The 14,176-nt window shown below is 32.1% G+C and overlaps 1 protein-coding gene and 1 long non-coding RNA gene across 5 annotated transcripts in view; one reads left to right on the top strand and one right to left on the bottom strand.

Moving 5' to 3' along the window:
- The first annotated feature begins 4,077 nt into the window (after positions 1–4,077).
- LOC127718014 (uncharacterized) lies at positions 4,078–6,301 on the top strand. Its single transcript, XR_007989527.1, has 2 exons — positions 4,078–4,297; positions 6,112–6,301. It is a non-coding gene; the product is annotated as an uncharacterized LOC127718014 (long non-coding RNA).
- LOC127718002 (uncharacterized) overlaps positions 6,286–14,176 on the bottom strand; it is a 108,164-nt gene continuing 100,273 nt past the window's right edge. For all 4 annotated transcript variants that reach the window (XM_052223884.1, XM_052223885.1, XM_052223886.1 and 1 more), the window contains 4 exons: positions 13,572–13,719; positions 12,930–13,118; positions 12,126–12,200; positions 6,286–10,389 (listed from right to left, as the gene is read on the bottom strand). In XM_052223884.1, the coding sequence (XP_052079844.1) occupies positions 10,288–10,389; positions 12,126–12,200; positions 12,930–13,118; positions 13,572–13,719 (514 nt within the window). In that variant the 3' untranslated portion in view covers positions 6,286–10,287. The remainder of the gene's footprint in view (positions 10,390–12,125; positions 12,201–12,929; positions 13,119–13,571; positions 13,720–14,176) is intronic.

The raw sequence follows: 14,176 nt of genomic DNA, 5'->3' as shown, positions 1-14,176 counted from the left end.
AGGTCAAATAAAACCTGCGTGACTGACATATAGATCATAAAATATTACCATACACCAAATATAGTTAACCTATTGCATATAGTATTGGAAAAAAAGACAAAAACTCAAAAACTTAACTTTGACCACTGAACCATGAAAATGAGGTCAAGGTCAGATGACACCTGCCAGCTAGACATGTACACCTTACAATCATTCCATACACCAAATATAGTAGACCTATTGCATACAGTATAAGACAAGAGTGCACACGCTGAAATGTCTCGCCTTCTTTACTAACCATTGATTTTATGTTGATAGTCCTAAATACAAAGCTTTACTACAAGTAACACATAAACTTAACATGATCCAAGAAAATGAGGTCAAGGTCAGATAAACCAAACGAGAAATACATGTACACCTTACAATCATTCAATAAAACAAACATAGTTGACCTATTGCTTATTGTTTCTAAGAAATAGTCTTAAACAAGAAAACTAAACATTGACCAATGAACCATGAAAATGAGGTCAAGGTCAGATGAACCATGCCAGACATACATGTACACCTTACAATCAATTTAGGCATTAAATATAGTTGACCTATTGCTTATAGTATCGTAAGAAACAAACTTAACCATTAAAACTTAACATTGACCAATGAACCATGAAAATGGGGTCAAGGTCAGATGATACCTTCCAGACAGACATATACACCTTACAATCCTTCCATACATCAAATATAGTTGATCTATTGCTTATAGTTGAAGAGAAACAGACAAAAACACAAAAACTTAACACTGAGAAATAAACCGTGAAAATGAGGTCAAGGTCAAATAAAACCTGTGAGACTGACATGTACATCATAAAATATTTCCATACACCATTTATAGTTGACCTATTGCATATAGTATTAGAAAAAAAGACCAAAACTCAAAAACTTACCTTTGACCACTGAACCATGAAAATGAGATCAAGGTCAGATGACACCTACCAGTTGGACATGTACACCTTACAATCATTCCATATACCAAATATAGTAGACCTACTGCTTATAGTATCTGATATATGGACTTGACCACGAAAACTTAACCTTGTTCACTGATCCATGAAATGAGGTGGAGGTCAAATGAAAATTGTCTGACAGGCATGAGGACCTTGCAAGGTACGCACATACTAAATATAGTTATCCTATTACTCATAATAAGAAAGGAATTAACATTGGTGACCTAAAAAAAGGGGGGGGAAGTGTGCACGAGAAGTAATTCTTTTAACAGATTAAAGTATACATGTACTGCATTTGTAAAGTTTTATATTTCTTAATCATATACTAGTATTAGGTCAATTAATATTTCTTCGCTGTAGCCAGACATGAATTGTATTATATGTCTCTGTTGAAGCTGAGCCTCAGATGACTAGGTTGTTAGGAAGACCGACTTAAGTTTTTATTGTTTCCAACTCTCCAATGTTTCTGTTGTATAAGTTCCAGACGATTATAGAAGTACTTCTTCACAACAAAAGAGTTTCCTTATGTAAAGTACCAGATTCAGTACTAGTGCTAAAATGGTCTGAAGATATTTAAATTGTTTTTTTGTCGCAGTAATTGACTTTCAACTATTTCATCATATTAATTGAAACCTTTCGCAAAGCCAATTGTATAATTACATCGGATTCATGGTCTCTTTTACTCAATTACTATAATAGAAAATATTATTAAGTACATACGTAGCCATAAAGCATACCACATTTGTGCTTAAATTTAACGTTATCAATGAAAGTTGGTTTGTTTGTGTAGTTTTTACAGCTGAAATTCTTCAGTGAGTACTTCATTTACAAATGTTAATTTGCTCATTTGTAAGGTGAACCATGATTTTTTTATTAGTTGTAAATATAGAAACAAACTGGTCATTAGTGGATTGATTGGCTAACATACCTGGTGTTTTTCTTACAATACTAATGATTTCCTGGTCAAGCTAGCAAAAAAAAAAAAACTAAACTCCATCATTCGTTGAACACACTGAAGTATATATGCTATAAATAGGCTTCAATTCATTCGGATTACGTTGACATACTTTTGTTTTATTGTTCTCAATGTTTGTTTTGCTTTGCTTTGGTGTCAAAGGCATATGGATAAGATCTGTTCTGGTGGACTGCCTAAAAGGATAAGCATCCAGAAGCCAGTATTTCTGTGCTGGATTACTTCAAATAATAATTTTAATTAGAAATTTTAGTTTATATATTATGTTACTGTACTAAGGATAAAATTTCAACTCCCTCTGACAAAATTGATATACTGTAAATTCAGAAATTATTGCATGCATTTATTATTGGGATTGGACGAAAATGAGAGATTAATTATTGTGATTTCAGGAAAATCTGCATACAGATATATGTATCAAGTATCAGAATTATCATTACGATACCCACCCAGTCGCATTATTTGCATTAATAAAAACCCCGGAATATTTTCTTAATTTACAGTAGATGGATTTTGTAGTAATTCTGTTTAGATGACAATGGATTGCTCTTTAATGTCAAGAGAAAAATTAAATGTATATTCAGGACAAGAACATTAATATTAAGCCTGCTTTGTACTAGACCGACACACAGAGCCAGATTTTTACTGTGCTTGTTTACAAAGTAACACTCCGCAGGAAGATAGATGTCACCCTACAGGACACATTATTCTGAATCCTAGCCAAGATACCACAGAGATGGTTAGAAATTATGTTTAGACCAGGGCTTCCAAAATTTCCTGACGACAGCCGGACATTTTTCAAAGAAATATTTTGACGGTCAATGATCAGCTGGATACTTAAATGTAACTGAGAGGATGCATAAATTGATATATGTGTCTAAATAATTAGTAGTGTTATATGCAATAAAATTATTTATAACTGTTTTGTTTTCTTCATTCTAAAAATAAATAAAATATTATCCTCGGTATTGTGTCATTTTTCTGTGTATCGTAATACAGTAACCATCATTGCATCAATCAGCTTCAGTACCCGACTGTTCTCATGTTTTTGTTTCTGTTTATATAATCTATCTTCTCTCTGTGAGTACTTTTAAACACTTTGTAAATTAAGGGTATCTTATTTGAAACTGTTGATGTTGGCTTTAATTGCAGTACAACTTGATCATCAATACACGTGATACTTTTATTTTTGTGTATTGATTACCTGACCACGTGACTTTTACAATTGATGCGGTATTTATAGATAACATTGAGGAGGCCCAATGAAGGATATTGTTTTAAACCGTGTAAAATCTACTGAACAGTAATAACATTTTTCTTTGTACAATTTCCCAACCTGATTTAGAAAATAAGAAGAATAAATAAAAACATACTCAGTTGATAAATAATTTAAACTAATTAGACCTTTTACTGCTCTTGAATAGTTGATGCATTTTTTTGCTTCAAAAATACTTTTGATGTCGAGAGTATTGATAAAGATTTTCCAGAGCATGTGTCTTGTACAGTATTCTCCACCACATATTTTTATAACTATATGCTTTTTTCTACATGCATTCTAATGCTGTCCATTTTATTTAAGGACAGGCCTTTACCTCTGGGATAAACTATAATTGTTTTTATAATAATTAAGAGAATGTGTGGCATACATTGGTTGATCAATTGTGATACCTGATCACTTGTCTAACTCAACAACCTATTTTATAAGAGTAACACATATGGGTGTCATATGTGAAGCAGAAACTTCTAACCCTTCTGGAGTACCTGAGATCACCCCCGTTTTTTGTGGGATTCCTGTTGCTCAGTCTTTAACTTTATATGTTTTTATTTGTATAGTGTTGTTTGTCTATTGGTAGTTTTTTTTATTTTTGCCTTGGCATTGTCAGGAGTTTTGAGTAAAACAAAAATGCAGGATAAACTAATAAAAAAAATGGCAGGACAAAATAGAGTGAAAAATAAAAAGGCAGGACAGAGATTACAACTAAATAAAATGCAGCACAAAATTTTTCATCCTAGCTCCCCCCCCCCCCCCCCCCAACCCCCCCCCCCCCCCCAACCCCACCATAAATAAAAATCAAATGGTAGCTCCCTAACCCACAAAAAGATAAGTGAACAACAATGTACAAATAACAAAATCAGAAAATTTATTGCTTTGGAAGACAAATTACTTATCCAATTATATACAAAGATAATATAGATATAAATATATTAACAAGAAATATATTTCTATAAAACATAATTCAAAAACTTAACTCATTATCACATGACTAAGTTCTATTTAATGGTGGGAAAACAAGATTTAAATATCATTTTGACCAACAAGATTTAAATATCAGTTGGACCAATTGTAACTAGAGGCTCTAAAGAGCCTGTGTCGCTCACCTTGGTCTATGTGAATATTAAATAAAGGACGCAGATGGATTCATGACAAAATTGTGTTTTGGTGATGGTGATGTGTTTGTACATCTTAATTTACTGAACATTTTTCCTGCTTACAATTATCTCTATCTATAATTAACTTGGCCCAGTAGTTTCAGAGGAGAAGATTTTTGTAAAAAATTACTAAGATTTATGAAAAAATGGTTAAAAATTGACTATAAAGGGCAATAACTCCTAAAGGGGTCAACTGACAATTTCGGTCATGTTGACTTATTTGTAAATCTTACTTTGCCGACATTTATTGTTTTTTACAGTTTATCTCTATCTATAATAATATTCAAGATAATAACCAAAAACAGCAAAATTACCTTAAAATTACCAATTCAGGGGCAGCAACCCAACAACGGGTTGTCCGATTCATCTGAAAATTTCAGGGCAGATAGATCTTGACCTGATAAACAATTTTACTTCATGTCAGATTTGCTTTAAATGCTTTGGTTTTTGAGTTAAAAGCCAAAAACTGAATTTTACCCCTATGTTCTATTTTTAGCCGTGGCGGCCATCTTGGTTGGTTGACCAGGTCACGCCACACATTTTTAAAACTAGATAACCAAATGATGATTGTGGCCAAGTTTGGTTTAATTTGGCCACGTAGTTTCAGAGGAGAAGATTTTTGTAAAAAATTACTAAGATTTACGAAAAACTGTTAAAAATTGACTATAAAGGGCAATAACTCCTAAAGGGGTCAACTGAACATTTCAGTCATGTTGACTTATTTGTTAATCTTACTTTGCTGAACATTATTGCTGTTTACAGTTTATCTCTATCTATAATAATATTCAAGATAATAACCAAAAACAGCAAAATTTCCTTAAAATTACCAATTCAGGGGCAGCAACCCAACAACAGGTTGTTCGATTCATCTGAAAATTTCAGGGCAGATAGATCTTGACCTGATAAACAATTTTACCTCATGTCAGATTTGCTCTAAATGCTTTGGTTTTTGAGTTATAAGCCAAAAACTGCATTTTACCCCTATGTATTATTTTTAGCTGTGGCCGCCATCTTGGTCGGTTGGCCGGGTCACGCCACACATTTTTTAAACTAGATACCCCAATGATGATTGTGGCCAAGTTTGGTTTAGTTTGGCCCAGTTGTTTCAGAGGAGAAGATTTTTGTAAAAGATAACTAAGATTTACGAAAAATGGTTAAAAATTGACTATAAAGGGCAATTACTCCTAAAGGGGTCAACTGACCATTTCGGTTATATTGACTTATTTGTAAATCTTACTTTGCTGAACATTATTGCTGTTTACAGTTTATCTCTATCTATAATAATATTCAAGATAATAACCAAAAACAGCAAAATTTCCTTAAAATTACCAATTCAGGGGCAGCAACCCAATAACGGGTGGTCCGATTCATCTGAAAATTTCAGGGCAGATAGATCTTGACCTGATGAACAATTTTACCCCATGTCAGATTTGCTCTTAATGCTTTGGTTTTTGAGTTATAAGCTAAAAACTGCATTTTACCCCTATGTTCTATTTTTAGCCGTGGCGGCCATCTTGGTTGGTTGACCAGGTCACGCCACACATTTTTAAAACTAGATACCCCAATGATGATTGTGGCCAAGTTTGGTTAAATTTGGCCCAGTAGTTTCAGAGGAGAAGATTTTTGTAAAAGTTTACGGACGACGGACGACGGACGACGGACGACGGACGACGGACGACGGACGCAAAGTGATGAGAAAAGCTCACTTGACCTTTCAGGTCAGGTGAGCTAAAAAGGGAAAAAATGCTTGACTTTGGTATGGTTCTTTCAAGAACATCTTCAACTTAAACAAGGTATAAGATAGATTTCGTTATGATGTGATTTAAGTCTGAGTTATTTCTCTTGGCCGCCATTTTGGAGTGTAAATATTTGATTTTTTATTTGACTAATCTAATTGAAACATGCAGTACAAACAAGTTTGATAAGAGATCCTTACCAGATCGTAGTAAAGAAATTATAAAATTGCTCAGAATACAACTTTTACTTAACATGCTAAAGTCTAGCTGTCAGTATGACAAGTTGAATATGGCTGATTATGAAGGAATTTGTAACATGGCCACATAGGGGAAATAACTCTTGTTCAGATTGTGTCAATAGAATCTTAGAATTTCTAACAATTAAAGAAGGGGAGACAACTAAATACACTGTAAAATGCATTAGAGGATATTTAAGATATATTCACACTGTGGGAAAATCATACAATGTATCAGTTACACAATTTTGCTTAATTCAAATGCTTAGAAGGCACAATAAAGGGAATATCATATATAATTTCTTGGCTTGCTTGCTTTATAGCTACAGTATCTACCATATAAGTTCATTTGACATCAACAGTTGATATAAATAATACAGGTATTTTTTCAAATTCTTCTAAATATTTCTATAAAAATTAAGACATAAAAACCTGATAATAAAAGAATATCAAGAATTATAAACAATTCTTCAAACTATTTATTTAAACAAAACTAAATATTCAAAATATTCAAAAAATGGAATGTTTTTAGTCTATAAACTCTGAACATTGTAACATAGAATAACACAATTGGCCTCTAGTCTATCAAAAAAGTACAGTTCAATTTTTTGTCAGATTTGAGGTTAATTTTACACATAGATACCTACCATATTTCAGAAATGTTTTGTTTGTTTTTTGGTGTTTAGCACCACTTCTAGCACCTTCCGTTTATCATGGTGGCAAGTTTTTATTGGTCAGGAGTTTAAAGACCTCAGATCAGGAGTTTTTATATTGACTTTTTTTTGGTTGTAACTTTAACCTTTTGAAGTAAAAAATGTCTTTTTTGTGTTTTAAATTTCACAAGAGTTTGAAGCATTTATACATCACCTGTCAATCAAAAACATGTTTTAATATTTCCGCCATAAATGATATTCCTGTCTTGTACAAGGCAACATGTCCAGTCAAATGGCAAAGCTGGGATTCCAATATATTACTATGCAGTGAAATATTGAATGCAGACACAAGAAATATAAAAGCTGAATTGGAAGGGACAGGTGTCCTGAGATGAAGTCTAAATATTTTACATCTGATAATATCAATTATTAAATTCATAATTCATAACAAAGCCTAATTTGGCTGAGTTTTACAAGTTCTCATTAAGGGCTGTTCCATTAAAAACATACATGGGACCCAGGGAAGGCACTTCCAAATCTCAACTATGGGTGTGTGTTATCTATGTTTTTGCATAGTGGAAATGTAAGTGAAATTTTAATTTGCCTCTATAGGTGGTTACCCCATTTTAAAAGTGCCCTCCCTGGGTACCATGTATGTTTTAATGGAACAGCCCTAACTGTTATGCAGAAATTTTTGTGATATTTTTGTTATCGCAAAAATTGCGACTGGAAAGGCTTTACAAAAAAAATTAACTCACATTTAAATTTTGGCAGAATTACCTAAAATTGCAATAATTAATTTCCTCCATTGTTGAACATTTGCACAACTGCAATTATAAATGCATGCAAAAATTTCTGACTTTACAGTATTATATTCATAATTCATATCTAAGCAGAATCTTGGCTAAATTTTTCAGTTCTCATTTATCCATAACTAATTCTACAATTTTATTTCATATTTAATAACAGATCTTTATTCAATAAAAATCCTTCTCTGACCTACTATGGCACAAAAACTAACTTTCTACATTCATTTTCCAAATTGCTGTTTCAATAATCTAAAAGAATCTAATGGATTATGGGTAATCTCATTGTTCATACACCAATATGAAAATAACATCACATCATTGGTTGATTTTCCATAGTTTAGGACATTTTTATCCAATCAAACATTTTGATGTACCTTTTTGAAAATATTACCCACAATGCATTAGATTCTGAATCAGCCAATTACACTTTAAAACACAATTCTGACTAAAGTATCACTAGCTACTAGCTTATAAAAATAAAGCAATTAAAATAGTCAATGCCATTTTTATACTTTGAGTAAATATTTTGGTGTACTGGTAGTTAGGTCATATCTTGACCCTCACACAATAAACACAAATAAATAGTAATTTCAACACATTGCTTTGTATAAATATTGATTTTGATCAGATATTATATACATAATAAAATAATCAATTATAACATATGTTATGATCTAATAAAATAATCAATCATAACATATGTTATGATTAGTCATGTGACTAGAAGCTCCATAGAGTCTGTGACCCGCTCACCTGACCCAACAAGAACAAATGATTCACAACAAAAAATACTGAAATCAGAGAAAAATGATTTAAAAATATTTTCAAATAAGGTCATAAGTCAAACAAAGTCCCAATGTTGTAGGTACAAACATGTATATTGGTTATATTTGAGAAGGTAAAACCAAAAAGGACCAAAAGTAAAAAGCCAAACCTGGAAAAGTAATCTGAGCTATGCAAAAGAGAGATACATAACAGAATTCAAATGATTTTGAAATTTAAAGACATCAAATTCAAATAAAACTAAATCCTTATTTTCATGCCCAGGTCCAAAGGACTGGCTACTGGGCTGTTAATATCCTCAAGGACTAACAGTCTACCAGCAGGGGTATGACCCAGTGGTAGAAGTAACCATATTCTTTTACTGCATAACATTGCAATGGAGGGATCTTCTGCAATCTGTGGTAACTGCTAGCACCTACAGGATTTTCACCCTTCAAATCAATCTTACGCCACCCCCTTTTTCCCCTTTTAATATAATAACAGTAGTTATTTAGTTGTCGGGAGTGTCAGATAATTTTTAAACTAGATATCCTGCGGATAATTGTGGCTCACTTAAGCTAATAAATACAGAGAATACACAAAACAGACGCCAAGTAATAGCAGTAGCTCACATCTGTCCTTCAGACCTGGTGAGCTAAAAGAAGGTATATTGAGACATTCCTGCAACCTAATTGACAGCAACATTATATAATAATTTGCTGTCAGTTTTAAATAGTTATAAAGGCTTGAAGCACATGCTTGAATAATGTCTGAAAATATATTCTAAGCATGAAAAAAGATGTGCCACTCACTACTTTTGATTTCTATGTTTAGCACTTAAGAATGTCTTTCATCTACTTTTTTCCCTCTTTCAACAAAAACAAAATATTATGCAGTCTATCTTTGGTCCATTTGCTTTCCATGGTAATCTTTAAGTATCAAAAGAATCTCTAATTTATGAAACTACTATAACATTCTCTGTGCTCTTGTACTTTTTATGGATATAATTATCAACATTTGTCTTAATGTAAAGCCAATCAGAATAGATATTAACTGATTTGTTACCATCAGTCTATGATTTGATAGTCACAAATAACTGATTTTTGGAATCTACTGATAGGTTATAAGTAAAATTTTTTGCAACTATCAAATTAACAACTGATGACTGCAAATATAAGCTTTAATATGTTATCTCCATATCTTAAATTTATTTAATTTTTGAAAAGGTTTGAACACAGAAAGTAATATGTTTAAAAAAGAAGAAAGAACTTTGATGGTTCAATAAGTAAAATGGTTAAAATGAAGCGGAGTATAAAAAAACTTAATAAAATTACAATATCATGAAATTATACATTAATGCTGAATTTCAAAATTGTTCGTGTACTATTTATAATTGTATTGCTCAAATTTCTATATTTATAATTTGGAACTTTGGAAAAAATCATAAAGAATAAAATATAAAAGACATACAAATAAAACTGTTGTGAAAAATTTGAGACATTGTAATTGATTTTTTAACAAAATCATAATCAAATGCATAATCACTCCAATAAATCCTCATTCATTAATCATTCTTTTCATCCTCCTCGGTTTCAAGAAGCATATACTGGTCCCTTTCTCCTAATGGCTTTACAATCAGCAATCAGTCTTGCCCTAGGTTCCAGTCACTGGTACCAAAATGACCTACTTTGGGTTTGTGAGGCCAGGCTCATACATCACTCTCATAGAAATGTTTTTTCCTGGTGGTACCAGATTTGATATTGGTAGACATTAGTTCCATCTTTAATGCATTCAGTTCTCTCTCTTTCTTCTGCAAAACATCAAACAGGAATTTTAATATCTAAGTTTCAAGAAGGTGGCCTGTTAAATTAAAACATAGTTGAAAACTTTTAATACAGAAATTATTGAGAGAATTTTATTAATGCAAATGGGCCTTTGTTAGTCTTGTATCATTTTTAATTTTAGTTTCTTGTGTATAATTTGGAGTTTAGTATGACGTCCATTATCACTGAACTAGTATACATATTTGTTTAGGGGCCAGCTGAAGGATGCCTCCGGGTGCGGGAGTTTCTCGCTGCATTGAAGACCCATTGGTGGCCTTCGGCTGTTGTCTGCTCTATGGTCGGGTTGTTGTCTCTTTGACACAATCCCCATTTCCATTCTCAATTTTATTAGTATTGCAGCAATAAGAACTTGTATTCTATTATCTGATACATACCATATCTGTATGCAACTTTTACTGAATTCCCAATAAAATGTCAAATGTTGGTATTATAGGAAGTTAAATATACAGTCCTTTGACTTTATACATATACTAATAGATGTTAAATATATATGGTCGGGTTGTGGTCTCTTTGACACATTCCCCATTTCCATTCTCAATTTTATCATAGATGTTAAGCAACCAAGTATCCATCATTAATATTTACTTTCATTTACAAATAATCTCTTCAAAGTAAATGCATTATCATACATAAAAAATTCAATTTAACATTATTACAAGTTTAACCTCTCTGAGAAGGTATGGGGTACTTTATAGTATCATAAATTATGTCAACATGAAGCAGTAATTGTTAATAGGGTCTTTAATATCTTTACTGTAATTTTATTCCTTTTCTTCCCTATTTAACATCTTTTCCTGTTTGGGATATTTCATAATGCTATATCTCACTATAGCCAATAGAACCTTAGCCACTTCATAAAGAAACCAATCAGAATAGATGTTTGTTGAGTAATAATTTCAAGATGACATGAATATCTACTAAAACTAAAAGCTTCACATCATGGTGCAAAGCAATAAAAGTTAGGAAATTTACTTAAAGTGAGAAAGATTTTTTTCTACCTTTTCATTGCAATAAAATTGAGAATGGAAATGGGGAATGTGTCAAAGAGACAACAACCCGACCATAGAGCAGACAACAGCCGAAAGGCCACCAATGGGTCTTCAATGCAGCGAGAAACTCCCGCACCCGGAGGCGTCCTTCAGCTGGCCCCTAAACAAATATGTATACTAGTTCAGTGATAATGGACGTCATACTAAACTCCAAATTATACACAAGAAACTAAAATTAAAAATGATACAAGACTAACAAAGGCCGGAGACTCCTGACTTGGGACAGGCGCAAAAATGCGGCGGGGTTAAACATGTTTTTTGAGATCTCAACCCTCCCCCTATACCTCTAGCCAATGTAGAAAAAACAAACGCACAACAGTACGCACAGTAAAACTCAGTTTGAGAGAAGTCCGAGTCCAATGTCAGAATAGGAAACAAAAGAAAATAAACAAAATGACAATAATACATAAATAACAACAGACTACTAGCAGTTACTGACATGCCAGCTCTAGACCTCATACATGTATTGCAAAATTGAAATAAGAAAATTTATTACCTCCCCTTTATCATAAAGGACCAGTATTATATTACTAAATGCACAACCTCAGGTAGTGTTCTATTAAGGTGATTCCAATTTACCTCCTAAAAATAAGTTTGCAGCGGAGGGGAGTGTAGTAGGGGGAATAATAAAATTGCACAATAGTTATCCTCACCTGTAATTCTTTTTGTAACCACTGTGTGTTGTCATGGAGTTCTTGTCGTACTTCAGTTAAAATTGTTTCTTTCAGCTAAAAAAAAACCAAATCATTATATGTAAAAGTTATTAATAATCAATGGCTATAAAACAAGGTTTAACCAACCATTTTCTTCTGAAAATCCCTGTATTAAGTCAGCAATATGACAGTTGATAAAGTCTTTTTTTTATACTTTATTAGAAAGACTTTAACTTTAATGCTTGGTATTAAACCAAGTTATTTTGTTCAATCATCCTATGTTTTATGCTCATCTATTGGTAGTTTAAAATAATTATCGGCTTGCTGTCTTAAATGTACTTGAGTTGAACAGTGTATTTCACAGACATGTAAAATATGAAATGCAAATACAATGCTTGGCAAAAGAATTTCTTACATACTGTAGATGTGGATATCTATGTAGGTTGCAATTTTCATGATTTCAAAGCATAAACTTTTTTGCAGGGGTTAAAATTGTGCACCAACAATAAACAGGAAGTGTGCAAAAAGCACATTGCAAGGTTAACAGTAGTCGTTCTAAGTTTGTGTCTCTATAATTTCAATATGGAATAATCGTAATGATCAGCACAAAATATAAAATCATATTTCAATTATTCTTTTGAAATATTTGAGTTATCTCCCTTTGGCTGAAAAGACAATATAATTTTCGACCACAAGTGTAAGTGATACCAATGAATTAATGCAAGTCAATTTTAGGCTAATATGAAAATTTATCTCAGATAAACTACTGTTAAGATGTATAATCAAGGTTCCATGGCTACTTACCTCAGATAAACTACTGCTAAAGCTATGTTCAGAATCTAGGTCGGAGATTGAGCCTCTTTGTTTGTTCTCAGATAAACGCTGTGATCCACTAGACCGCCAGGTGGCACTGTGGGTTGTTTCCATGGTTTCCTCATCTTTTTCTGTCACCATCTGTTGTTGATAAGATTGTTCTCTCAAAAGTTCAGTCATCTGTCAATAGTAAAATAAAGTTTTGCATTTGAAGTTTTTACTTGCAAGGGAAAGTTTTTAACCGATTTAAAATAATGATTTCTATTCCTCTGCACATATTTCATGGCAGTCTCTTTTCTTGAAGGCATGACCCAGATAAATTATGGGGCTTCAGACCACAATTTATTTCCATTGATGTATAGTTCCAAAGTATTTCTTCCTGATTTTTCTTGCTACTGTCATGAAAAGTTTATTATTTATTGCATATCTATTGAAAAAAATATATGTGGAAAAATTTATTGTTGAAAGTGAAAGTAGTGATTTGGCCAAAGTGAAAGTAGGGTGGAAATTTGCCTTTGACATTTAATATCAATCTGCAAATTCCTCAGTCCACATTACAAATAATTCAGCTGGATATAAAGAAAATTTGAACATCTATCCATAACAATCTACAATCCAATATGGCCTCTTTACCTTCCTGATAACATCCAGGGCTAACATAGGGTTATAGTTATCATTGCCCATGTTGATACCATCCAATCTATTGGCTAATGTTTCTTCTGTCAATAGCATTTCTTTACGTAATTCTCCAAATAAAAATTGTAATTCCTGGACATCTTCCCTGTAATATAAAATAAAACAGATGTTAAAAACTTTTTTGGTAATAAGGACATGATGTATTCAGGCATCCTAAATTACACTGCAATATTTTTTTTTTTAATGAAATAAATAATTATATTGTATGGTAATTTTTCGTCCCTGAGCAAAGAAAATAATAAAACAAACATCGTAAGTTTAAGTTTGTTTGTTGAATTGTTTTGATATAATGTTCTTTATATTTGTATAATTCTATGTAAGTCAATCAGTAATTTTAGAAGAAGATATCGTAGTTTATTACATTGGTTGCAATGGAAAAGCGTCATTTCCATGTTAATTTCACATCAAAGCAAATTTAAAATTCATCAAAAAGATATAGCTCCTTGCATTTTTTTCTTTATATCCATTAAAAGTCAATGTAATAAAAAGAATAACGTATCCAAGATAAAAAATAAATTCAACTTGTTACTGAGTATCACTGA

Source organism: Mytilus californianus, unplaced genomic scaffold (genome assembly GCF_021869535.1).
Source record: "Mytilus californianus isolate M0D057914Y unplaced genomic scaffold, xbMytCali1.0.p SCAF_10, whole genome shotgun sequence".
Classification (NCBI taxonomy): Eukaryota; Metazoa; Mollusca; class Bivalvia; order Mytilida; family Mytilidae; genus Mytilus; species Mytilus californianus.
The sequence above is the reverse complement of the archived record's forward strand: the minus strand, read 5'-3'. Positions and strand labels throughout refer to the sequence as shown.